This window comes from Lagopus leucura, unplaced genomic scaffold (assembly GCF_019238085.1).
Source record: "Lagopus leucura isolate 7727_CA_CO unplaced genomic scaffold, USGS_WTPT01 Super-Scaffold_100159, whole genome shotgun sequence".
Taxonomy (NCBI): domain Eukaryota; kingdom Metazoa; phylum Chordata; class Aves; order Galliformes; family Phasianidae; genus Lagopus; species Lagopus leucura.
The window spans coordinates 27,235,686-27,263,611 of NW_024962335.1; the positions used below are offsets into that span (position 1 = coordinate 27,235,686).

General features: G+C 38.6%; 1 protein-coding gene across 2 annotated transcripts; it reads right to left on the reverse strand.

Moving 5' to 3' along the window:
* Positions 1-4,402: 4,402 nt before the first annotated feature.
* LOC122190371 (solute carrier organic anion transporter family member 1A2-like) lies at positions 4,403-27,262 on the reverse strand. Of its 2 annotated transcripts, none has more exons than XM_042890318.1 (15): positions 27,187-27,262; positions 22,201-22,317; positions 20,907-21,048; positions 18,908-19,040; positions 17,402-17,508; positions 15,084-15,230; positions 14,697-14,795; positions 13,975-14,205; positions 11,627-11,791; positions 9,610-9,805; positions 8,753-8,918; positions 7,807-7,991; positions 7,221-7,285; positions 6,017-6,134; positions 4,403-5,123 (listed from the first exon to the last, which is right to left on the reverse strand). In XM_042890318.1, exons 2-15 carry the CDS (start codon positions 22,258-22,260, stop codon positions 4,976-4,978), a joined length of 1,962 nt encoding a protein of 653 aa, XP_042746252.1. In that variant the 5' UTR covers positions 22,261-22,317; positions 27,187-27,262; the 3' UTR covers positions 4,403-4,975. The 2 variants fall into 2 exon arrangements, with proteins under 2 accessions (XP_042746252.1, XP_042746253.1); XM_042890319.1 differs by lacking the exon at positions 27,187-27,262 and adding an exon at positions 23,479-23,561.
* Between the last annotated feature and the right edge of the window lie 664 nt (positions 27,263-27,926).

The window sequence follows — 27,926 nt, forward strand, 5'->3', positions numbered from 1 at the left end:
TCAGAGCTGTTTAAATAATAACATAAAGGCAGGCAGCCTTTGTGAAATACCACTCACAAAAACAAGCCTTTGTAATCAACTTTTTCTTTTGCACGACCACACAGGGCTTTCTGCCCCTTTGGTGAGGACCCTCCCCTCACACTGTTGAGGCTGTAAGGATCCAGCAAGAGCCATCTGTAGCACATGCAGACACGCCTCCCTGTCTCCTACCATCTGCTGTTTGTATTCTCCAAGCACTTCTCTTGGAAATGAGAATCATTTATCACACTTCCAGCACAGGCTTATCCTCAGGAGATATTAGACATTGCAGTGCCTAATATTTCACCTTTGAGTGGTATCTACTTATTTTTTCCCCTGTTCTTTAAATCCCTTCTAACCGATCTTATGGTACTGCTTCCCTGAACAAAGCAAGAGAGAAACAATTACCTGGTAATTTTTCACATTCTCAAAGAAAGTCCTAAACACAATGAAAGTTCAAAATCCTAGCCAGCATTAACTGGGAACACTTTATACCTAATTAAGAATGGAATAAACTAAGTCTGTAGAAATGAATAAGCAAGGGTAACCAAGAACCTGCTGCTGGATATATCCAGTTTTTATCATGTGACAAAATTTAAATAAAATAACAAGTAATTTAGAGTTTTTGTGTTCCAAATCACACCTCAAGTGTGATCAGAGTGTTCCTCTCTCCACCTCCACAGACTGAATTAGTTCTGAGTTCTGTGAGGTTTACCTGTATTAAAAGAATCTGTAGGGAGGAGCTATCTGCTAACACCTGAGATAGACAGAATAAAGAAGCAACCTACCATTTGCTGTAGATTAAATGTCTGAAAAAAGAAAGTGAACTTGAACTGCCAGCAAGATTTATCCAAAACTGTAATGCTCATATATTCAGAAGCAATGCATGTTAACATAGTATGTTTGCATCACAAACACAAAGCTAACATTCATATCATACATTGGAAGGCCACGTTCTCAACAAAGTTATTGTGCAAGGATGCAGCTTTGGTCACCACAACTCCCTTACTCTCATCAATTGAGACCAACTTGCCAGGTAACATTTTTACCTTCTAAATGAGAAACTTTTTCTCAAAAAAAACATAAAAAAATAGCTTCAACAGAATACATCAATAGCAATTTTAAATTGTGTATAAATAAGAGGTTTCAATTTTTACAAGACAGAAATAACAGGGAGACAACAAAATTTATACAGACAAATTTTTCCAAAATACATTTAAAACTTAATAACGTCTTGTAAAATGCTGACACTTGGAGATAAAACAGCTGACAAAATTACAAGCTGATGTAGAAGTAATAATATCAATATGAAAAAAAAAGTTAAAAACCCAATAGCATACCCTGCACAAGCATACAGGTGTGCTGTGGCTGATGTTTTTCAGTGACACTGGCAACTTTGTGGTTTTGTCTTTAGAAATGTCAGCTGAGCACCCAGTCATGATCCGAAAGATAAAAGCAGTGGAACATCAGGAATTACAAAAGGCAGTGAGTGCAAAATGCTAGACAAATAGATGATATGCATACAGTTTCTGTACTGTTGTCTTTAAAATATCTCCAAGTTGCATTGGTCATAGTGCCAGAAAAACATCAAATGTATGTTTTTCAGAGTCTAGTAGCATCCATAGCCAGCACCTCATCTTTCACCTGATGGGTTTAAGGACAGAATTCACCTCATAGGCACTCTTTACTGAGCTGAAACTTTGTTGGTTGTGAAATCCATTTCCCCAGTTCCCAGGCACTTGGAAAAGAAACATACTGCCTATTTTCATTAATTTGATATAGGACTTAATCAACTCAAACTTTCATATGCTACTATTTTATAAAAAACAAGGCAAAACAAAATCCCAAACAAACAAAAAATTTAACTTCACACAGCTTCTTATTGGCATTATTGTCATTCATGGCTTGTGTTATCCACAGTGCCCAAACTTATAAGCACGAGGTATATATACCATCTGAGTTCCTATTGCAGCCCACAGTGTAAGTAGCTTCTGTTCAGAGGTGCATCACAACGACAGCTGGGGCTCAGTCTTTAAATCCCCAACATCACCTACTTAAACAATAAATCTTAATGAGGCCATTCATTTTTATATCAAACACACACAGATAAGCTTCCTGAACTGAGGTCAGCATGCTCAGAACTTGGAAGGATCAAGCCTAAGTTTTGGATTTACATTTGAAGGAATAGCTTCAGGAATATTCTTCTGACCTCCTGATCTAATCCTAGGAATATTTGTTATACCACACAGTATATAATAAAGGTTTTCTTACAATTACTTTGGAATGTCCTGTACTCTCCATTTCCTGGTTTTGCCCTGCAGAAGTGATGCTCCCACCTTCCGCTTATTCCAAGAAAACTCTCTGCCATGCCATCACTCAAGGAGCACCTGCTGAGCTGATAAACAGATCGAATAGCAGGCTAATGATTTCAAAGCACACGGGGAGGGTGGCCTGTAACACTGCCACATTCTCAGGCAAATGAACTGGAACAATTAAAAGGAAAATAAATGCATGTATTGAAAGACTAAATTGGAGACTTTCTTATCTGCTTCCTTCCATTTCAAAGCACAGTGAGTTAACTAGGCCTGACTCTTTGACAGCAGTCCATTTCAGTGGCACAGGTTTGTCTACTTAACAAGGCCCTTTTGTTTGCTACAGCTTTGAAACCTCAGTGCACTGTATTTTTCCAGTTTCCCAGGTTACCTTGGCACTAAACCATGCCAGTGACTGCAAAATACTTTTAACTGCAGATTTGAGGGAATATAATACCCAATACAAGTTGAATTATGGCTTTCAGTGAATTCCCCAGAGCAGCAAGAGCAATGCTTAAAATCAGCTATGCTCAAGAGGCCTCTGAAAGTCCTGGGCATAATCGAGGTCTGCACTCTTTGCTCTGTCGCAAACTGCATCACATTTTTCTTTTTCATTCCCTTCCCCTTTCTCAGGTTACTCTGTTGGGGTTGTCCAGTTCAGAGGACTGAGAGAAATCTCATTGCTCTCTGCAGTTCCCTGAGGAGGGGAAGTAGAGGGAGGTTCCAGGCTCTGTTCCTAGTACTGATGACAGGAGGGGAACAGCACATAGCTGCCCTGCAACACGGTCAGACTGCACACAGGGGAAAATGTTCTTTACTGTGAGGGCAGTCAAACACTGGAACAGGCTCCCCAGAGAGGTGGTTGATGTTCAATGCTTAAGAGGTATTTGAATAATACTAGCTTTTGGCTAGTGCTGAAGTGCAATTGGACTTGATGATGTGTTAAATTCCCTTCCCTTCCTTCCCTTCCCTTCCCTTCCCTTCCCTTCCCTTCCCTTCCCTTCCCTTCCCTTCCCTTCCCTTCCTTCTCTTTTTCTCTTTCTCTTCCATTCCATTCCTTTTCAGCTCCATTAGTTGATGCAGATATGGGCTGTGACCAATCCTTCCAAAATAATTAAATGTAAGAAAGTAGTACATTTGAAGAAACTTTAAACTCTGGAGATAAACTCCTGCTCTATGGAAATAAATTATCTTCTGTCTTTGATTCTGTGAGGGACAGGTGAAATTCCAAGCACATACACAGATAGTGTTAATAAGATACCCCAAGGCACAACAGAATATAAACTAACATAAATACTTTGAGAAAATGTAATTCCTGCTATTCTATGGCTTAAGAAGGTCCCAGATAGATGAAATGGCAGTGAATCCTTCTCACATGGGCTAAATGGGCAGGAAACTACCGGAGTTTTAGTGTATGGTATAGACCAATTGGTCTATAGCATGGAATACATATCAAGAAACTCCCTTTGTGCCCTATGCAGTAGGGAATAATAATCAGGGCTGGGGTTTGGGTTTTTTTTGCTTGTTTGTTTGGTTTGGTTGGTTGATTTGTTTTTTGGGCTTCCAGCAGCTATAATCAAATGGCTTAAGAAGCTCTTTCTTGGTTGTCTGCAGACAGACCTAAGGTCCTCTACACTGGACCAAATATTCAGCTAAACTGTATGCATTGTACTCAACCAAATATACACATAGTGTGACATATGCCCTGCAGCAAGGTCTTCCGAATGGGTTTACTCTTGAGATATTTAAGATAACTCAGGGCAGTGGCTCACTGATGCTAAACACCAAATGGATACTACATTCCTTATAGCATCTGATCTGACAGACATAAAAGTTGAACAAAGACAACTACTGCTTAGTGTCATTCAGGTAATAATTTGACTAGAAGTGAGAAGGTATGAGATTTAGCGGACATCAGTGTGGTGGGCAAAATACTTTCAAGTACCGTTTTTTACTGTCTATGTACAACTTACCTACTAGAGTGAATGCAACATAAGTGACAAATCCTGGTAATTTTTCCTTGTCCATGCTCTATGCAAAACTTAAAATATCACGATAGTACAGCATTTTTTTAATTAAGTTTTTTATTTGTATTTGTTGTTATTACTGCAGCACATGACATAAACTAAGTTCCCAGTATATTGACTACCTACAGTGTGTAGAATACCATACAGTCCTTACTTGAAAAGACTGACAGCTTAAGTTCATGAAAAACTCAGGCCCAATAAAGCTTCACATCTTGTCTACAGTCAACAAGAGAGACTGTGGCAGAAGCCATTGAAGAATTCGAGGGCAAAATCTAGCATCACTGGAGTCAGTTGCAAAACTCTCACTACCTTCAGCGAAACCAGGATTGAAACTGTATGCTTCTGCTTTGTACTCCTTTGCTCAGATGAATCAAATCTGGCATTTCGTCATATTTCTACTCTTTGTACCTTTGCACCAAACACGTTTTTCCTGTAACTCCTGTTTATGAACTGATAATAGTATGAGAATATAATTAGGATGTAACTTTGTGAAAATCTATTAATCTCTGTCCAGAAACTCACTAATTAAAATAAGAAATCTTTTACAAAGATATGTCCAAAATTTACACTGTGATGTTTTTTCACAATATATCCTGCTTTGAAATGCTACTTCAACACTTATTGTCCTTTATCCTGCAGTTCTACTGGTGCATTTAATGAGACATTTCTTTCAGATGTAAGTTGCTTCTTTAAAATAAAGAGAGTAAATAAACCTGGAATAAAGGACAGTCCACGTAACAATGCTGGCAGGCCAAGGTAGATCCACCTGAAATAAAAGATGTGCTTTGTGAAATATGAGTATTCATGAAAAAATAGCTAAATTTGTCACCTACATCTTATTATGATAATTGCCCAGATGCTCTAAAGCTGGTGCCTTGATCCTGGATCTCAAGGAAGATGAACCAATAGTAGAAAAAGGAATATATCAGTGGCAGTGAAGTGGCTATTTACATCACTCAGTTTCAGTCAACTAATTTAACTAGATAAGTCAGCCACTGTTACCTAGCCACAGTCTCCTTGCAGCTTTCTCTGTAGGGAAAAAGAGAAAGAGACCTGAAAAGGGCAGCTTAGACAAGAGTAAAACTTCTGGATAGTCATGTGTTAGCCTTCTTTCAAAACCAACCTCTTTACGTAGTATTATACAGAACCAGTCTGAGACATTAGTTGAACGATTCCTGCAGTGCTTCCTGAAGGACTAAAAAAGGTATGAAATGTAGTCGTTTAGATCAAATTCCAACTTGTGTAACTATATAACATCTAAATTTCCCCTAGAAATTCAATTCAAGTGCTATTTCAACAGGTTGGTTTTTTTCAGATATACAGTATAAAGAGACAAAAAAAATGCCTGACATTTTTTCCACAAGAGTTTACTGATTTTAGATCTTTTCATCAGAATTTAGCATTTAAAGGTGTGTTCTCCTGAAAGATTGTGAGTGAATGTAATTATGGTTCCAGAGAATTCCTGGCTAAAGGATATTCCAGCATCTGTGACAAAGGCTGCACTCAACAAATGAAGCCAGTACAAAGAAATGTGTTGTGTCAAATTTATAACATAGGAACATTTTGTCTACTAGAAGAATAAGGAGAGCACACAATTGCACCTATGTGCATTTAATAATACAGCAAGGAGGAGAAAATAGTATGAAGTAGGAAATATACCTGTATTTGACTATGTCGTATATCCTACATGCTCCTTCTCCGCCACAAGACTTAGTACCCCATTTCATGCATGTGGTATCTATCAAAGCTCCAAAAAAAATGGGAGATGGAATTCCAGCTAGAAAGGATATTAGCAGTGTTTTAGTGAATAGCACTTTTTTTTTCTGATTAGCAAATGCACCAAAGATCCTACACTGTTTCTTATCTACTCCATCTGCCCTGTCATCTTCCAGTAAGACCCATGTTTTCTTATTCACCTATCTTGAACAAAAGATTGTATTTCCTGTTGCATGTTATCGAATGTATTCATTAAAATATGGACTGTGACTAAGAACAAAACTCAGTATTTACTCTCATCAGTGACCATACTGCTGTGTTCAATGAACACTTGGTAAGAGCAAAAAAATGTAGATGACTCTCAGATGAGTGCCAGATCTAGACAGCCTCTACCACAGTATATGAAGGCTGCTCTGAAAATAATACCTCCTGTTTTATTCTGTTGGCCCACAAGGCTAGAGCTGGATGCTGGTGGTATGGCAGTAGAGGCTGAACCTTCCTACCAGTATCCCCTTAGATTTTATTGCTATGTGACAGATGGCGGCAGAGGGGCAATCTGACAAAATGGTGTCTGACATGGAATTGCATGAAACAACGGTGTGTCACTGAATTCTTCCAAGGAAAAAAATGACACCCACTGACATCCACTGACTCCTGCTGAACATTTATAGAGAGCAGAGTGGATGTGAGCACAGTGAGGTGGTGATCAGTACGTTTCAGCAATGGTGACAGATGTGAAATGCGAAAGACAAGTCATGTTCCAAATGGCCACGCAGATGTTTACAAGCGTGGTGTGCAAGGGTCTCGTTCATCGCTGGTGAAAACGCATAGTTAACAGTGATGACTGTGTTGAAAAACAGTGCTCTGTATTCGAGAATTTGCTCTATCAGTGTTACTGCATTCTTTGGATCTGTTGTAGTTTCCATGGAAATACATAGGAGGCATTACTTTTGGAACTATCCATGTAAAGAAATGACTGTTCTCATTTCCAATGTTGCCTAGATCTATAAAAAAGGAAAAAACATTTTCTGTTCAAAGGCACTATACTGAAGTATACTCCTGTGTCATGCTCTTATGGGTCCTGGTGTGATCCATATAGCTGCTGCAGACTAACTATGCTTCTGAAGTGTGTTAGAGCTTTTCTTACCAAATACTCTTGCAGCTAGTTCATGGACACCCACTCCAAATGACTTTTCTTCAGGCTTTAGAGACCTGTATTGTGATTATATTGTAAATAGATTAATAGAGGTGACCTTAAAAATATAAATACTTTTCCATTTTTTTTCTTTCCTCTTCAATCAAAATCTTCATCACATTAGGTCCAAACCATTCCTATTAGACGAGTGTTTGAAAGAGTTCATTATCTTCATTAGATGAAATTCCTAAACTAGGACTGCCAAATCACAAAAAGAAAAGCCATTTTCCTAGTATTATTCACTTGGACAGAAGCCAGCATGAAGTCCAAGAATGTACAGTGGCTTTATCAACATCATGTTGACGTAATCAATAAAGAAATTGGTATTACACACCCCTACATTCATTCAGGGTAAAGCTGATAGCCAAAGCAACCAAATTTAGCACAACACCAAACCTTAATAAAGCACAGAAATGACATAATAGTTTTTCTTTTCTTCCTCCCTCAGTGCACAAACCAAAAACTTTTATTTCCTGGGGTATCTGACTAAGAGTAAAAAGTCCTGTAGTTTTTCTAAGCTATGGACATTATACTGTACCTTATTAAGACCATGAACCCAGGCATTGCTGCTAAGGAAAAAATGAAGCTGCCAACTAATTGCAGTATTAAAAAATATTGAAGCATCTTGTCACAGTTTTTTCCTTTGTCACATTGGCCCAGAACTGCAGAGGCATTTTGAAATGGAAATTCTGAGGCTGCAACACAGGTGCAATTTTCAAATACCTGCCAAAAGAGTATTTTAATCACACAGACTTGTCAGAACTCACACACTGAGAATGACATTCATGCAGTTGGCACCTAGCTCACTCTTCCTGCTCCTGAGTATTTTGCACACATGCAGCACTGTGCTGTGGCCTCTTAACCAGTCTGCCAGGCACAGGTCCAACTTGTGCTGTGTGGGGTTAGAGGCAGGGAGGGAGCTGTGTTGTTCTTACAGAGCTGGCACTACACTTCCTCAAGAATGCCATGATCAAATGAGCTGTTACATTTCCAGCACTGCCTGCTTACATGGTTCTTCCAGCACCATTAGATTTGATTCTCTTTTTCACAACCAATATTTGTGGGGTTTTTTGTGTTTTGTTTTTTTTGTGTTTTTTTGTGTTCTTTTTTTTTTTAATTTATAGGAGAAAAATAGAATTAAATCCATGCTATAGACTTTCATTTTGAACAAAATGTTCTTGTGCTCTCAAGATTCCAATTTGCCATACTTTGAAAACAATTTCTCACACTATTTTAAGATCCTTTTAGTTGTAAAAAAAAAAAAGAAAAGAAAAAGGAAAAAAAAGACTCTTCTTCACTATATTCTTTAATTTACATTTAATATAATTTTCATATTCTATTTGGAATTTCTGATTCTATCCAATGAATTTGTCCAACTCTACTTATTACCTTAATCCAAGTAAAAGTACATCCCGTTATACTGATATGGCTATTTCTCACCTACTGTGTTTCATAGCTACACCATAATAGAACTGATGCTTTACCACACTTTTTCCAGTTCCTGTTGAGGCCTTACACCCAGCCAGACAAGATGACACATAAGTGATTCCATTGTTCGCACAAACTGGGTCCCACACTTTAAGTGTGCAATTACAATCTCTGTTGCAGTCAGCAAGTAGAGTATTTTCTGCATATGACAATTGATCTATTCTGAAATACATTTAAAAGATGAGGAAATATTTTAGTAGTGAAATAACTATAGTAACTCTTTGAAGTTTTATTCTATTCTGTTATTATTCTATTCTAGCTTGAAGGTTGAACCAACATACACAATCCTACATGCTTCTGTCCTGGACTCGGAATGCAGAATTTTGCCTTTCTGTCTTTCTACTGGCTGTTATTTCATATTATATTAGTCACAGTATATCATATTACATTATGTTATGCTATCTATTAATAGGTGGGTATGCATAAGCTACAGATTTTTTCTCATCTGTGACATGTATGTTCTTGATTGTCTCTAAATATTAAATAAAAGTGCATGTTCATTTTCCAGACACATGGCTCACCCATAATGATTAATAGCAGGCTTCAAATCAAGAAACTGCAGGTAAGATACCCTCTTACAATTCCTTAGAAATAAAAGTTCTATTGAATTAAAGGAAGGTATTGTTTCCCTCTGTAATTCTGAAACTGCATTGATGTATATTTGATTTGACACATATATTTAACCTGCTGTTACTTTGCTTGAATGTATAATTAAATTAGTCAAAGAATTAATTTGAATGTGCTGCTGTATGAGAGTGGAAACTAAAATGTACCTGGCTCTGTTTCTCAAAACTGTGGAGTTCCTGGTTAATTCCTGGCAAGAAAAATCCAGGTTGCACCTTAAAGAACGTACCCTTCATAGGAGACCGTTAGGCCGGCAACTGGTGAAGTGTCACAGATAGTCCAAAAGGCAGTAAAGTACAGAAGGTAATCCAGAAAAGTTACCCAACATGCTATATGTGCAGCCTGGTAGGTATTTATCTTGAATTTCTTCATAAATAAGCCTCCAAAAAAGTACCCAAGGCATATAATTGGTATGTTGTAAACACCTATTTTAAAAATTAAAATGTCCATGTTAAAATAAAGATGGAGAACATCAAAGCTACTTGTAAAGGGTGACTGTTTTGCAATGACTCATATAGCTCCTGTGACTGAGTAGTTTAACTAAAGTTGGAAATGATGCTCTACTAGTTCTCTTGCACACCCAAAACGTCTGTGGAAGTCAACAGCAGCTGTGAACTGCTAGGAGAGCTGGAGGGTAGAACTAAAATGATTCAGTGGAAAATTGCTGTCTGCAGTTGCAATGTAATTCCAACACACATACAAAACAGGGTTTTGGTACAGCCTTCCTAATTGTGACAGAAACCCAGTGGGAGCAGGTCTTGAAGCACACTGAGCATCATGGAAAGAAGGAACAGACATTAAATTTCGGTACGGGTTTGTTGAATGTGCTCTCATTCTTCTCAGCTGTTAGATACCTTAATGAGGAAAATAGTGACTGAAGGACATTTAGGAACTAGTTTAACATCACCATATGGTTCTGTTGGCATTGCTCAAGGCAATGTTGGTTCTCTAACAATTCTTGACTGTCAGTGAGCATGGAGGATGTGAGGAAAGGGGAAGACTATTGAATGTGACAAAGGATTCTCTCAAAGTACTATATACGTAGATACAGAAAGCAGCTTGTCTTTAAAAAAAATCCAACAATGTAATGTCAGCGCAAAAAAGAAAGGATGATATTTACATGCCTTTGAATGAACAATTTCAAAACACTGGCAACAGAGAATTATAGTAATACTTATACAGTCTGGGACATTGTGTTTTCCTGGGATTAAAGAAATTATGTGGCTGCTGTGGAGATAAGCACTGAGTTAAGGAACAGAAGTATGGCTAGATGTATTTTAAGATTTTCCTTCTGTGGTGATTCAATAAATTCTAATCTAATTAAGCCAGAGCAGTTAAACAAGAGAACACTGAGAATTTAAGAATTGAAAAAGAGGAGCTATAAGAAGGCTCTGACACTTTCAGGGTATTTGCTTTGTGCCACAACCACTTGCCATTACTGTTTCCAAATGTACACAGCCTTCTTGTCCCTGCTCATAGAAAAAAGACATGCTCATAAAGAGACATAAAAAAACATTTGGTCAGTGCTTTCTTCCCATGGAGTTCTGCGTGTGAAAGAGGATTTGTTGGTTTCAGAAGACTCAAGAACATTTGAAGAGTAGAGATGACGGAAAGTATTGAATTGGCAATTTTAACTACACGTACACTCAACCCATCTGTGTCTTAAGAGTGTTAAGAGCATTGTTTCCATGAACATGAAATATACCCTCTACTTTAAAGAATTAGTTTTAAACAAAGATGATATAAGCATTGATCTCTCACACATTCTTAATGTGAACTAAAATAACCTCTCTGAAATCAGTGGTTCAAGTTTTACATCAGCTGAACTTTTGTAGAATCATAGAATCACAAGGTTGGAAAGGACCCACAAGATCATCTAGTCCAGCCATCCTCTTATCACCATTACTACCACTAAGCTACTAAACTATATCTCGTAGCTCCTCATCCAGCCTCTTGAACAACAGAATCATAGAATCACAAGGTTGGAAAAGACCTACAAGATCATCTTTCTGACACAATTCAACTGATGAAAAGGGGATTATTAAATTTTTGACAGAAAAACAGAAGATTCTTAACAGAAAATGCATGGCTATTTAGAAATGTTTTTTAGTGTGGAATTTGTCATTTATAGAAGCATTTTCCCTTATGTGTATGTGTGCATACGCACATTAATATACATTCACGTGTGTATATATATACAGGGAGTTTTAACAGAGGTATGGTAGAACAGAATGAAGCAACTTTACCAATTAAAAAGATGGCATCTGATGCAGATTTTCCAAATTGCTGTTCCAGATATTTAGGCATGAAGGATATCATGCCAAGGAAGGCGCTGAACTGTAGCACACTTATAACTATAAATAACATATAAACTGGGTTGCGAAGTAAAGCCTTGAGGAACGGGAAGAAATCTGAAATGAAAAAATGTAATGAGTTAGCATGATCCTTTATGAAATGAATCATACATTGTGCAGTGTTGCTAAGAGGAAAAAGAGAGGATGGTGGTTCTTAAGTGGATCAGGATAATTCTTGTACTTTGCCAGACACCATATTTCAAAGATTTATTGGTTATTTCAGGCTACCCTGACATGTTTCTTCTACACAGAGACAGCCTCTCACACACTTATCCTCGGTAAGGCTACTGCTTATGAAAATCATAGTGATAATTTGATCATGAAAATTTCAGGAGACTTTTAGCTTTTCAGTGTCTGAACTTTGCACTTGCGGACTGACAGCAGCAGCTACTCCACTATCTTTCCTACTACTTACCTTAGCCCATGCCCTAAAGCGTTCACAAAAATTCTTTTTCTGCAACTGCCAGGCAAAGGGAGTACAAAGAGGGAGGGGTGCAAACACACTAGGCACTTACGATTACATGCACCAGACATGCGATTACAGAATCAGAATGGCCAGGGTCGGAAGGGACCTCAAGGATCATGAATCTCCAACCCCCTGCCACATGCAGGGCCACCAACCTCCCCATTTAATACCAGACCAGGCTGCCCAGGGCCCCATCCAACCTGGCCTTGGAACACCTCTAGGGACGGGGCATCCACAACCTCTCTGGGCAGCCTGTTCCAGCACCTCACCACTCTCTCTGTAAAGAACTTCCCCCTGACACACAACCTAAATCTTCCCCCCCTCAACTTAAAACCATTTCCCCTTGTCATGCTGTTATCTACCCTTTCAAAGAGTTGATTCCCTTCCTGTTTGTGGGTTCCCTTTAGGTATTGAAGGGCTGCAATGAGGTCACCCCGCAGCCTTCTTTTCTCCAGGCTGAACAAGCCCAGCTCCCTTCATAGGGTCTTCATAGGGGAAGTGCTCCATTCCCCTGATCATCTTTGTGGCTCTCCTCTGGACCCTCTCCAACAGCTCTCTGTCTTTCTTGTACTGAGGGCTCCACACCTGGACACAGTATTCCAGCTGGGGCCTCACAAGAGCAGAGCAGAGGGGGACAATCACCTCCCTGTTCCTGCTGGCCACCCCTCTTTTGATGGAGCCCAGGATACCATTTGCCTTCTGAGCCACAAGAGCACACTGCTGGCTCCTGTTAAGTTTTTCATCCATCATGACCCCCAGGTTCTTCTCCACAGTGCTGCTCTCAAGGATCACTCGGTTATTACAACTATTAGCAATGTGGTAGAAAAGGCCTGAAAAGGGAAGTGCCTGCAGTCATTCCCATCAAATGCTCAAAGTCTGCATTTTCCAGTCTTCAGCTAAGTAAAACAATGAGAAACTAATTTATACTTGTAATGTTTTGTAATGTCTTTTCTATGTGCAATGTCTATTAATTATTGAAACAATAAAAGAAATTAAAAAAAAAAAAAAAAACAAATAAAAACAATAAAAGAAATAAAGAAAATACAAAAAACAACAATAAAAATAATCATTTTATAATGTTCTCTATTATCTAATGTGCTGAGCTGACATCAGGAAACTACAGGAAAACGTGAACTTGTGTACAACAGTGATAGTTCATCTATGCACTTATATTTCCAACTAACACAAAAATACAAGATTTTTAAAAGCAGCTTCCTGCAGGTATATAGTTTCTCAGGCTTGCAGATCTGAAAAACCACAGATGTGAACACTGCTAACAGTAACATGAATAAATAGATTTTTGCTTAACAGTCATTCAATGTTTATGAGACTTTTAAGCATCTGTCTATTCCCTTTGTGGTATTAAGTTGGACTCAAGAAATGCACCAGCCTTGTGCTGCTTTCCTGCTTTTCTACCCAGTGAATGTGAGGTACAAGCGTCTAACATCTGCTACTTGTCCAAAGTTGCACTCACCGAGGTGTAGTATTCTTAACTAGATTTCAGTGCATTAATCCCAGCAGGAAGAAAAGCTACAAATCCATATACATCTGAAATGTCGCAGGGAGAAAGGGGTGAATTCTGATCCTGAATCTATGAAACCTTTTGCCTCTGTGAAGAGACATTCTAAATTCTAGCTCAAATTCTTTGTACTACAGAGAGTAGAAAATCATAGTATGCATTTCGTACCTTGGACATATTTGTTTTTTTAAAAATGCATATTGTTCACACCTTAAGGACAAAACTAAGACAAAAATAAAAGATGGTATAACTTGCCTTTAGCAATTTCATACATGGTCTGTTTGGTTTCCTTTTGCTCATTTTCTTCCAATAGTACTTCTTCTTTTTTATGTGTCTCAGACTCATTTGTTTCCCCTTCCTTCACAAGTGACCTGGGCAAAAACCAAAAAGGCAGTCCTGCAAGAAGATTCACTAATCCACAAATCAAAATGCCCAGCCACCATGCTCCAACCCAGCGGACATCAGTAGGTGTTATAGTTAGCTCCCCTAAAAAGGAAACAAACAAACAAAAAAAGCAATGGTATCTCAATTAGTTTATAAATGATTTTTCTTTCATTCTTTGTTTTTCTGATCACCTCTGATGTATTTTATTAAAAGCACTTCAAACATTTAAACTGAAACTGACAAAAGAGAACAATTCTCCAATCTTCTACTTATTCATCTAGCAAATTTCATCATTTCAACCGTTTGTGCTAAATTAATTTTAGCCTTTTCCTATCTTAACCCAGATGTTGCAATCATTCATCAAATAATTTATATTCAGATTCATTCATGTGTGTGTGAACTCAGGGCTTTTATTGGATTGAATATCACATTGGCTTTTTTCATTCTAAAATACCAGCAAATTAAAATGAATATACTTCATATTTGAAGTTAATTCAGAACTTCATATTGCTGGTTGATAGACCATTATGCCTACTGATTTACATAAAAGATTTTATATATTCAGTGTAAGATTTTACATATTAATCCATCACCTGCATCTACAGATTCCAGATCAACAAACAGTTTTGCACAGAATGATGCCAACAAGAAACCAAGAAAGGGGCCAATTACTGTTGCAGTATGTAGACAACCTAGAATATGAAAAGAGAAAACATGCAAAATCAAAACACAGACATAAATACTTTCTTGAAGTAATTCTAGATGCTTAGGGTAGCTGTACTGGATAAACATTTAGAGCAAAAAATGACATTATTTCAACAAATAGTTAAATTACAAGTTCTACACTACTACTGCTTCAATTCAATTTAATTCAAACTGCACTGTTTAAATGCAGTAATGTCTTTCTTCTCTCTTCTTCACTTTTGTTTACTTTCATGTTTGTTTGGGGGAGGGCAATTAGCATGATAGGATAGGTTTACCCTGGTAGAAAGGTGAATTCTCTGTTTTGGCAAAATCTTCCAAATACGAAATGCCTAAAGGCATGATGGGAGTTTCACCCATTCCTCGTATTAAGTTTCCAACCATCACAAATATCCACAGCAATGACCCAGACTCCTTCTCACACTCTGTGAATAGAAAAGAAACCAGAATTAATGCTTTGATTCTACCAGTTGCGTTCTAGAGATGTAGACAACAGCTAACTGACAGTTTAAACTGTGATTAGTAGATCAGTCCTCTAAGAGATGGATATAAATAGTTGCTATACTCAAAAGGCTCCAGAATAAAAAGAAGCTATTGCACTTCCTGGAGTAGAGTTCAAATCCCTTCTGTCTCCATGCCACATCTTGTCTAAACACCTGTCAGTCCAATCACTGCATAAACTAGGACTCTTCCTGTACTCGTCTCCCTCATCAAAGCTACCATTTCTCTGACAGATGTAAGAAAAATACCCCTGAACAACAGTGATATAGGGATAAATTTATCTTGTCTTACAGATGAAGGTCTTTCCAACATCCTTTTCTGTTTCAAGATTAGTGCTAACTTGCCTTAAAGTGAGGCAGGTCTCCAAAAATTTAATGCAATGCAAGCAAATCTTGGAATGGCAAAAATAATTTACATTTGCTAGGTACAACTGCTATTTTTACCTTACACTAATATTATGCCATATGTTTCATATCAAATTAAACAGCAACATGGACACTTATACCTACATTTTTCATTTAGAAAAAAGCTATTTTTAAAAGGTTTTCTTGCCAGTTCGTAGCATGTCTCTGCATGTATCAATTTACTATGGTCAAACTGCTGAGATCTCATATGGGACATGTTTAGGATAATGGAAATAAAACACTTTGTTTCAAACTTTCTTAATTAAAAAAAAAATAAATTGCTAGAAAAAGAAAGAAAAGAACAATAAGAATGTATGCCTTTTCATATTCTTCTACAATATTCCAAAGAAAGGTTTTTCAACTTTCTTCAAGTTTATGCCATAATTAGTGATGTAGTAAAGACCAAGCTTTCAGTGGTCTCCCTTAGAATAGAATTATATTCTGTGAGAGGTCTCCCTCTCATAGAATTAAGGTTGGAAATGACCTCTAAGGTCATCTAGTCCAACCATCCTCTTACCACCAATATTAGCTACTATACCACATCCCTCACTGTGACATCTACCCATTTCTTGAACACCTCCAGGAACAGTGACTCCACCACTCCCCAGACAGCCTGTTCCAGAGCCTGACCTATCTGTTTGAAAATAGGCTATTCCTAATATCCAAACAGAGCCTTCCCTGATGCAACTTAAGGCCATTACCTTTCATCATATCAGTAATCACATGGGAGAAGAAGCCAAACCCTACCTCGCTACAACCTCCTTTCAGGTTGTACACTTGGCCATCTGGGCACACTCCTGTCTCATGTTCAGCTGAGCACTGACTAGCACCCCCAGATCCTTTTCCTCCAAGAAAGTGAGAGCAGTGCAGAAGTAGTGTTGTTCTACGCTTGCATTAAACAAAATTCCTGAAATTTCTAGCTTGTCTTCTTTCAAACTGATAGCTGGATTCAGATTGATCACTTCTAATTTTCTGAAGTTGATAAGCCTCCAGAAAAGCATATAGAGAATAAATTCCTCTGAGAATTTAGCAAAGCCTTTGTAGCCTCCCAAGACAAGCTACCAAGGAAGCCCAGGCAGTTCAGACTAAATGCTTCCCTCTGAGGTAGTTGAATACCAGAGAGATTAATCTCATCCTCAGTTTGAGGATTTCATGTTGTCTCTGTCACTTTTGACTTCACAGTAGTTACTTTTATGCATATACTATTGCCAGTGAACATGCATGTTTCAGTCACCCAGGTAAGTGTCAGCCTAGTTTATGTTATTTCATCTTTTCTTTAAAAAGATTTGGGAGCTCCTTTTTTTGTTCTATCTCTGTTTTTCATTACTTTATATCTTGTGTGGTACAGTAAAAAAAAAAAAAAAAAAAAGAACTTAGTTCCTTCCACCCATTGTCCAATTAATAATTTCCCACCTCCTTACAGTGTCATAGTATTTCGAGTTCTAAAAAAGGAACGTTTCTAAGAAAAATCTCATGTTATATGTCTCTGAAGTGGAATGATATTAACCAAGCTGTTTGGATGCTGTGGAAAAATGCATGAAACGGAGCTACAGCTGTGGAGTCACAGGCTAAGAGAGAACAAGGCAAAAACTAAAAAATATAAATAAAAGTGAGCTAATAAAAAAATACTGTTTACTTAAACACTGTAAAAACTGAGTGAGAAGTAGTTGTAGACATAGGAAAAGTCATACCCATTGATGGTTCCTCTGTAGGTAAAGAGAACAAGCTTTGGTTAAGATGGCACAGAGGCACGACTGAAGAATTCTCCTGTGGTGAAATGCTGCTTTCAATATGATACCTGTTTGAGTCAAAGTAAAACACGTACAAATAGAGAACAAATATATGAGTGAGGAGCCTCATAAATCTGTTTCATGAAGCTACCTGAAAGAGGGGCATGCAGCTATAGCAAGAAGGAAATCTACTTCAAAAGTTAACTCAGAATTTATAACAAATCAGACTAGGAACAAAAGAAACCAGTGCAGTGTTTGATCCGGACAGTTACCTAGTCTCTGACATAATTTTGTAACAGATGTTTCAGAGAAGATGATGAAATACCTTAATGAAGTCCCTCATATCATCTTTTCCCCTCTTTTCCCTACATTCTAATCCAATTTACACCTTAAGCAGAGGGTGCCACCGGGGCTGTCAGAGCCATACCACATTGGGTGTAACTAGAGGGCCCTCTTTTCTCCAAAATAAATCTCACTGATTAGAAATTAGACAAGCCTAAATGATTATTTTGTTAAGTCAAGAAAAAAAAAAAAAAAAGTGAGAAAGGGGCTAAAAAGTCATTATGGTCCATAAAGGCCTTGCCAATGCAGCGTTCAAGTTTGATCTCTCAGCCAGGGTCCAGACCAAAGGCATCTGAAAAATCATCTTGGATTGCATGTTCAAGTAGATAAGATGTAGTAGTGCAGTGTGACTGCATTGTATTTTCAGAAAGTCCATGCACGTGGTAGTACAAGAAGTAAGACAAGGGACAGCAAGGCAAGACAAGGCAAGATGCCCAGCAGAGTGGTGACAGTCCTCAGAAATGATGGCTGACTTTTGAAGCCATCTCATAAGCAAAACAATCAAAGTTGCTCTGCAACTGTTTCATCACCCTCATGCTCAGCAATTCCTCACTCATTAAGTAATCACATTCCAGTAGGAGGAGTTGCATATTAAAGCATGTAAGGATCACAAGAAACTGTTGTGATTTAACCAAATATGGCAGCTCCAGCCCAGGGCTGCTCCCTAAGGGTTCTTTAAGGTCTGAAGCTCCTTCAGACCTCATCCTCTGCTTCACCACAGTCTGCTCCATGTTTGCATGGGCAAACCTGCTCCCTGGTGCCCATAGGCTGCAGGGAGACTGCCTACTCCACTGTGGGCCTCTACAGGGCTGTAGGGAGTTTCTGCTCCTCACCTCAAACACCTCTCACCTTCCTTGATGCCTGTAGGGCTGCTTCTCTCCCATTTCTCACTCCTCTTTCCCAGCTGCTGTTGCACAGCAGTTTTTCCTGTCCTTAACTCTGCTCCCTCAGGGACACAACTAGAGCAATTCCTGGCTCAGCTCTGGCAGTGGCAGGTCCCTTTTGGAGCAACTGGAGCTGTATGAGATGGGGCAGCTCCTGTTATATTCTCACAGAGGCCACCCTGCAGCCCTCCCTCTGCTAACAAAGCCTTGGCCCGCGAGCCCAGTATACCAAAATACTCACCTTCCAAATAGGAAATGAGGAAATGATGTCAAAAGACAGCCAAATGCAAAAACCGTGCAGCCCAAAGCAATTACTTTGGGTCTGTGAAACTTTCCTCCAAAGTAACTGACAAATGCTATCAGCAGCAGGTTACCTGCAAAAAGAACCTGGTTTGTATTTACAAACAAAGGCATTCTTTTACCTTTTAAATCCAAGAGCAATTCTCATTATATGTTGTTAGCTCAACATCCATTCCTTCTCCTATAAACCTATAAAGACTGTAACTAGACAGGGAACTGGTTAAGTGGTGCAGTAATACCCTTCTATCTGTGATATTCTTCTGAAAGACTTAACACCACATGAGAAGAACTTGAAAATTGGAGACAGAATAGAAAAGCCATTATGGTGAAAGAGGAGGTTTTTGACCACACCTGTGTAGAGAAGAAATTTCTCACAACTTTATGTAGAGATTAGGCCCAGGACTACAAAATAAGAGCTGCTTTGGAAAGTTACTCTCCTGGGATACTCTATTTAGCAATGTGTGGGAAAGTATATATTCAGAGATACATATTCAAGTGTTTCTGTACTGAAAATATTAAACATGAGATGACATTCCAAGAAAAGAGGAATAATAAATTGATATTAATTTTAGTAATAACTTAAGAGGAATAAAAAGATTTTGTAACTAGTGCCATTTCAAAATTCAAATGAGATTAAAAAAACTGGAATGTCTTAAGTCCTTCAACAGTAAAAATTTGCTAACTGTTCAACTTCTAATTTTGTGATCGTTTTATCAAAACAATGACCTTATCAATGACTGGTGAGCATAATGTTCTGAAAAAAACAGCATCTTTTTTTATGTACAATTGCTAAACTGACTACACTGAACCAGTAGCTTGAATGAAAGTTGAACAGATGTATTTGTACAGTCCTAATAAGATCTTATACCTACACTTGCACAGTCTTAATAAATACTTCATGCCTGGCACATACACTGATCTTTAATCATTTTAAATGTTAATATGATGATTCGTAGTTACTTTACATTCCTGGAAATATGAACACCACAACTTGCTATAGAAAAATGTATACGAAAGATGATCTATTTAAAATAATAAGTTTTTACTTAATTAATCATATTTTTATATAATTAATCTCAGTGATTTAATATTTCTTAAACTCTCCTTTTCAAAAGCGAGAATATATTCTGGGTATTCAGTCTCAGTCATAACATCGAGTTGCCTGATAAGACTGCTTTGCAGGCAGCAGCATGGTGTCACAGTTTCTCCTACTTGAATATGCTGAAAAGGGCCTTGTGTCTCCTACTCACCTGTGTGTACTAGCCTCTGCAGGTCATTTCCTCAGCTGAGCCAGGGATCATAAAGATCCAGACTCCAATTTTAAGAGTGTAAAACTTGCTTTGACGATCTCCTCTGAATTGGGTCTGAGGCTCTTAAGTCTTTTTTGTTTAGCTTTTGTGGCAGTGGCAAGACTTAAGCCTGTCACTGTGCAGTGAAGCTCACTGATAGATTTGAGGGGCACTAACAGTAGAAACCTTATTTACAGTTACATGGGTGTAAAAACTTAAAATACTATTGAGTTTGAGTAAGGAGACAATCCACTTCAACCAACTTTGAGGTCACTGATTAAAAAGAACTGTAAAAATACTGACATGAACTTACATTCAAACTGGGTCTATGCAATCATTCTGTTTTTGTTATTTATTTATTTAGTATAAAGCTTATTAAATAGTTCTGGTTTGTTAGTTGCTCTGTCATAGTGTGAGAGTGTACAAGTTAGCTAAACCAACCTCTAATCCTAAACATCCTCATATAAGTTGTCGTGTTATTTTCCAAGATACTCATATGTAAGTGCTAACACAGGCAGTAGAAGAAAGTTGGTCACTATGCTGTCGCAAACACCCACTGACAGATTGCTGATGGGCATGAGAGTCACTAATACGTAGTCAGCCAACATTTTACATATTCAAGGAAAAATAAATATTAAAATGAGTAATTACCAATTTCAAAGCTTCCATTAATGATCCCCACTAAAGATGCAGGAATATTGAATTGCTTCTCTATCTGTGTGAACATGCTGTTCAAGTAAGCACCAGTCATCGTTTTACCAATAAATGCAAGTGACAGCGCCAGCAGAAATAACTAGGAAGGGAAGAGTAGATTGGATGAATTCAAAATTATATATTTAGGAATTTACATGGTTGTTTTCCCACCAGAGATGTGCTTCTAAATAAAACAATTCAATACTTTCTGATCTACTTATAGAGGAATACGATGTGAACTCAAATCCCATTAATTAGCTTTGTCCACAGAGTTACGGCTTCACTGAAACAAAAAGGAAAATGAGGACATAATTTGTTCTTCACCTGCTCCCAGTTACCAAGACTCCAAAAACCTTAATCCCCACTTGTCCAGCCAAGTCAGGCGCAGTGCAGCCTCACCCAACGGGACCCTGCTGCAAGATTTCCCTCTGCAGGACTGTGGAAAACCTGCAGCCTGAGGACATAAAGTTTCCTGCGCTGGGTGCAAAGCTCTTGGCACTATGCTTATTGCAGCAGTTGGTAGGATTCTTGCAGAATTAAGATCGTTGCCTTTGATAGAATTACTGGATTAAGTAGCTGTTCTGTCTCATCAGTAGAGGTTACGAGCCAATTTCAAACATAGACAGTAAAAAGTGTGTCCTTTCTGACAAGAATCTGGTAGTAAGTGACCATGAGAAAAAAAAAAAAAAAAAAGAGAGAAAATAAAATTATGTATATATATATACACTGCAGCATTCAAATGCTTTAAATTTTAGGGTTATTAATAAACATTATTTGTGAAATGAAATCAATAGTATTTTTAAATACATCTACTACGATAGCTAAAAAGCATGGGTAATGTATTTGGGCTTTGAATCCTTCTTACATCAAGCTATTTTTTATCTCTTTATAGTGCTTCTTGACAAGCTGAATAGTCTGGGGTTACAACCACAGCCATTTTTTTACTTCCATGTCACTACTGGCTCATTTCACAAGTCTATAAACAAATGGTAATCGTGCCAGACTAGAGGGATCACACAAGTTCAGAGGTGGAAATTCAAAGGAGCAATCAGGCATATCTCTAACACATCACAGAGTTCAGGGACGTAAAAAGCAACGTATTTGGTTTCAAGTTTGCTTGACCTCAGTGTTCAAAGCATTGACGATAAGAAACAGACTGTTCATTCATTCTAGATTTTAACTCCTACTGAATGACTGTAAGTGCAAGTACCTGTGGCTCTGTTCATACAAAATTGTGAAAATATTTCTGTACCGTAAGCCTGGAAATGCCGCAGAATTTGTCGTCTGCACGTGGTTTCCGAGTTTCTTTCATGCTGCCTTTTTGAGTCAATCCTGATGTCTGAATCTGCCTACTGATCCCTTTATAGTGTTAAAAAAGACAAAAGAAAAAAAAATTGGCCTACGTTTGCAAAAAATAAAAAATAAAAACAGCATTTCTCCTGAGATACCTCATATTTGATCACCTACTTCAAATAATTGTAAACCAGTCTAACAGTAGTGGATTCCAACAGAACCTATAAGCATATGCATGTACATTTTCTAATTGAGAAAATTTGACCAAAAAAAACATTGACATAACAGCAAACTATTTCACATCAGATGCTCAATGCTATCAGCACTATACAATCAATGCTTTCAGCATTGTCTCACAGCATGTAATGATGAACTCAAAGTATGGTGAGATGACACCTGAAGGAAGATAAAAGTATGAGAAGATCAATGAGACAGATGCATGAAACTGTATAAAAATGGTGAAAAATGGCCACAGGCCAACCAGAAGGTAAAGAATGGAGAAAAGAATCTTAGGAAGGCAAAGTAGTTTGTAACTGTCCATACTGCTTCTCAATCTTCTTCACAAGCATTTGGATTGAACACTGTGGGAGGTAACACTCTGAACATTTGTATGCCTGGCTGACACACACCTGTCTTCTGTGGTCTTTCGCACCATCCCTGTCCCTGCTAGCCATACAAAAGACATTTAGTTCTGCTCTGCACGTTCTGTTATCAGCTCTTCCACTTGAACCAATGTAAGTTCATTAATTTTAGTAAAAATTGGACTGAGGCCTAGTTTCTTGGCATTAAAAGCATTAGAACAACAGAAGTAGAAGTAGAACAACAGAAGTAGAACAACAGAAAACCACACACACACAAAAAGAAAAAAAACAACAACCACACCATAATAATTTATCCCAAGTTATGAAAAAAAAAATCCTCCCTGTCTACATTTAGTCATCTCCACCTTAGGTTCACGGTTAGAGCTTCTCATACTGCTAAGCCACGTGCTTTCTTACACATTTTACCAATTTCCCAAAACTTTATTTAAAGAAGGAGCAATATATTCCAGGGACTTGGAATATAGTGACCTCTAAAAGCCACTCCACATCTGCTGCATTCCACAGAGAGTTAAAGAACATCAGTCAAAGGATCCTAAGGACTACCAGAAGGAATTCATCAAATCCAGTTATTCACTACAGTTCCCTACTGCCTGATGATGTAAGCTGAAGAAAACCAGAGCAAGTCAGAGCCCTACCTTACAGCCGGAACAGATAGAGGCTCATTTCCCCTTTTTCCTCTTAGATGCGCTTTCAAAGTTCTACCTTGCAACAACTGCTCTTCTTAATGTGTTCCACTTCATGGCTAGGAAGCAAGCTGCCCTTGACAAGTCTGCCAATAGAACTCAATTGCCCTTTTACATTCTTCAGCCCAACACCCTCTCAGCCAATCTTTTCACACACTGATTTCTACAACAATGTTAATCCTCTCAAATGTATTTCTTCATTAACTTGATTCTTGGCAAATTCACGGGCATGAACTCCTTCCATAGCCACCCGTACATTTCCAGTCTTCAAAAGAGTAACACATTATTGTACTGTTCCTGGAAATAATTTAAAATTAAGTGTAGTTGATCAGCAACTGAGACAATTAATTCTGTTTTATAGTTTATACTTCTGCTTTGTTTACGGGTGTTTACTTGTGCTGTGTTTTGTCATTAGTATTAAAATGTTTGTGGAACAAGCAGGGAATAAGGCCTAGCCCATACATATCCACGAAAGACTGGTCCTGCTTGACCAACCTCATTTCCTTCTATGATCAGGTGACTGCCTTATGGGTGAGGGAAAGGCTGTGGATATAGTCTACCAAGACTTCAGCAAAGCCTTTGTACCCTGTCTTCCACAGTATTCTCCTGGAGAAGCTGGCAGCCTGTAGCTAGTATGGGTACAGTCTTTGCTGGGTAAAGAACTGGCTGGATGGCTGGGCCTAGAAAATAGTGTTGAATAGAGTTAAATTCAGCTGGCGACCAGTCACAAGTGGTGCTCCCCAGGGGTCAGTACTGGGGCTGGCTCTGTTTAAGATCTTTATTGATGACCTGGATAAGGGAATTGGGTGCACCCTCAGTAAGTTTGCAAATGACACCAAGCTGGGAGGAAGTGTTGATCTTCCATGGGGTAGGAAAGCCCTACAGAAGGATCTGGACATTCGATCAATGGGCTGAGGCCAATGGGATGAGCTTCAACAAGACCAACTGTTGGGTCCCACACTTTGGTTCCATGCAGCGCTACAGGTTTCAGGCAGACTGCCTGGGGTATTAGTCAACAGCCAGCTGAACAAGAGCCATTAATGTGCCCAAGTGGCCAAGAAGGCCAATGGCATCCTGGCTTGAATGTATGTATCATGTGCTGCCAGCAGGAGCAAGGAGGTGATAGTTCCTCTGTACTCAGCCCTCGTGAGGCCACACCTTGAGTACTGTGTTCACTTTTGGGCCCCATCGCTTCAAGAAAGACACTGAGGCCCTGGAGCATGTCCAAAGAACAATAAAAATGGTGAAGGGTCTGGAGTGCAAGTCTTGTGAACCAGGATCTTTCAGTCTGGAGAAGAGGAGGCTCGGGGGAGACCTTATTACTCTCTACAACTGCCTAAAAGGCGGTTATAGTGAGGTGGGGGTTCTTGTAGGTAACTGGTGATAGGAAGAGATGTAATGGCCTTAAGTTGCGCGAGAGGAGGCTCTGTTCAGATATTTTAAAGTTATTCTTAGAAAGAGAAGTTGAGCACTGGAACGGGCAGTCCAGGGAAGTGGTGGAATCACTATTCCTGAAAGTGTTCAAGAAAAGGATAGATGTGGAATCAAGGGGCATGGTTTAGTGGGCATGGTGGCTGCAGGTTGACTAAATGATCTTAGAGGTCTTTTCCAACCTTAATAATTTGATGATTTCACAGCAAAATATGCTTATACAGCTTTGCATCTTCTCAGAAATTTTGCATTCGACTTTAGATCCCAATGAATCTTTTATGCCTTTTCTTAATATTAATGTGCTTTATTCAGACTGTAGTACACATGACATGTCAAAAGATGAGCAGCGGGCAAAGAATGCAGTCCCTATTATCTGTCTTCTGCTCCTCAGAGTTGGCAATAGGATTCTGTTGCTTATTGTACCAGTCCCTGCATTTCACTAGTGCTTATGGGACACATCATCTGGTTTTGCAAGATTATTAAGTGTGTGAACTGATTAACAAAATAGACAGAATGATGAATACCAGTTGTGTTCCTGAGGTTGCTTTCCTCAGCTTTAAAATATTTTTTGTCACATTTGGTCAAGCAGAACTGAAGGCAACATAATCCAAGATTCTACATCAAGGAGATATACATGTATAAATCTTTTAGTTTAGGTGTATTTATATTACAGGTTAAAACCACTTTACAACTCACACTTCAGTTTCTGCAACTAAAGATGAGCCAATAGTGTTCTCTATCCTGTCTCCCATCTCTCTGCTGTGCACTCCCATTGCTTATTTTTTACTTCCTGGATCTTCTGCAAACCTCTAGCTCGTTAAATAGGCAGAAAAAAAAACAACAGGTTTCCAGGTAGTGAACTGATTTGGCCCACTGAGTGGTTCAGCAAGTGTCAAGAAAAAGTAGGAATGTGGAGCAAAGAACTTGAGAAGAAAGGAGAAAGTGAGGATGAAAGCAAAGTAGGAAAGGGTGAAGAGTACCTATCTGAGCACCAGTGATGCATTATGTCACCTCAAATATTTGTAGAGGAATGATCGCAAGCCCTAACCTTAGCTGCCCAGGCCAGCCCTGAACACAACCCTAGAATCAGCACAGTTGTAAGGAAATTATCTCCTTCAGTGAGCATCTGTCAGCATTTCTTTAGCCAACAGCAAGATGAGAGACAGCTTATGCTGCACGGATATTCACACAGGGGCTAAATTTTGTAACAAATTGCTTGGGAAGTTTGTGTGGGCCAGGTGAGACTGTATTTATCCAAAAGTTTGCCCTCAGGTTCCAATTCACCTACGAGCTATAATGTAAAAACCTGCCCCTGCATTTTACTCCTAAGTTTGCAATATCCACTGAACTTTCAGGGAAGAGGTCAATAAAATCCCTTTTACAAGAACTTACTCCTTCCACTTCTGCTCTGAGTTTGGAATACATTTATGCAGGCTAAGAATAAGTTAGAGGTAAGTTAGAGGTAACATCACAACTTTTCCAGCCACCTCCACTACAGAACAGAATTTCCTTTTCTCTCATCACAAGCAGGTCAAGAAAGACCAACAGAAATCAGCCCATCTGCAGAAGGCAGCCACTTTGCATGAAAAGCTAAAGAGCACAATGCAGATGGTTCCGCTACAGGCTGCATTTATAAATTAAATGTGTGAAGGATAGTGGATATAATTTAGCCTAAAATATAAAAGCATACATCTTGTGTGGATCAGAGTAGGCATAGGCTGTGTGGCTGACAGCAGACAGGCTACAGTTGAGAGGTGGGAATTTAGGCCTGTTTGTACACTAAATCCATAATCATGTTGCAGTTTTAAACAACATTTCACCTTAATGAACAAACAAAAAGGAGGGGATAAAAAAAGGATACATGTGGATTTCAAAGTCTTGGAAGTAATATTCTGCCAGTTGCCCTCCCTGAGTCCCAGTGGACCATCTTATTTTCAGTGTAAAACACATCCTTCATTTAACTCAGCTTAGTCATTTGGGTAAACAGATAAGTTCACATCTTGTTTACAAGTTGGACTAAAAAATAATGAAGTAACTAATTATTAGCAGAGAGCAAATAGAGTATCTGTCGGGACTTTTAAGTAATTTATCGTGGCAGTTGCAAAAAGCACTTTAAAATGTTGTTCCACTAAGCACAGTTCAAACTGTTACCCAAATGTAAATACACTAATGCTGGATTGAAACAAAGGAAAGGAAAAGATTCTCAGGGCAAAACAATCAGGTACTTACAGTTTTGAGAAGATTTTCAGCAGAAATGACTGATACTGTACACTTAAACTTTTGCTTTTATTCTGAACAGTTAAAAATTAACCCAAGTATAATTTACTGCAGAATTTTTTCTTTTGGCAGTTACAGATGTACACTTCGGAGAACCCACACAGATACAAAAGACACAGGCTTAAAGAGTGTACAGAACTATGTACATTTACAGGATGAGGCAATGTCTGAGCAAAGGATAATGAGAGGTCAGACTGAAAGACAGGAGTGAGTCTGAGTTTCTCACATTTAGGGAGGTTGTTTAAGATGAGTTACTAGATGGAAAGCAGAACAAGCATAATCACTGGCTATGTTTTGCTTTCTTGGAATTATTTGGAAGAGAGTGTAGCTCTTTCCAGGTGACATAAAGCACTTGCCTCTGAAGCACAGTGGCATAATACTACTCTCCCTAACATCTCCAGCTGCAAGTCTTGTTGTGTTTCTTAGTATAACATCTTCCTGGATCAATTTTTGAAGCATTTAATTTTAACTACGTACTGAATAACGTAGGCATTGTCAGTTCTAAAAAGGGGCAAAGATCCTAATGACTAGGCACTGCAATATTCACTAGGGTCACCCTCGCTTTTAGGACAGTAGTTGGGTGACGTCAGTGCACTGTGCAGAAGAGAGGTACAAAAGCTGCCCATGGTCACACACCGCTGGGGCAGTGCTGCACACTGGGTGCTGCTAGTTATTGATTAGCGGATGTTACA

What these genes read in the sequence shown, in the direction of transcription:
- LOC122190371 (XM_042890318.1), bottom strand. Translation starts at nt 22,260, where the DNA reads ATGAAAGAAACTCGGAAACCACGTGCAGACGACAAATTCTGCGGCATT. An exon ending in TACAGAGGAACCATCAATGG is followed by an intron (nt 15,231 to 17,401) that starts GTATGACTTTTC and finishes TTCTATTCACAG; the next exon opens with AGTGTGAGAAGGAGTCTGGG. An exon ending in GGGTTCATGGTCTTAATAAG is followed by an intron (nt 7,286 to 7,806) that starts GTACAGTATAAT and finishes ATCACAATACAG; the next exon opens with GTCTCTAAAGCCTGAAGAAA.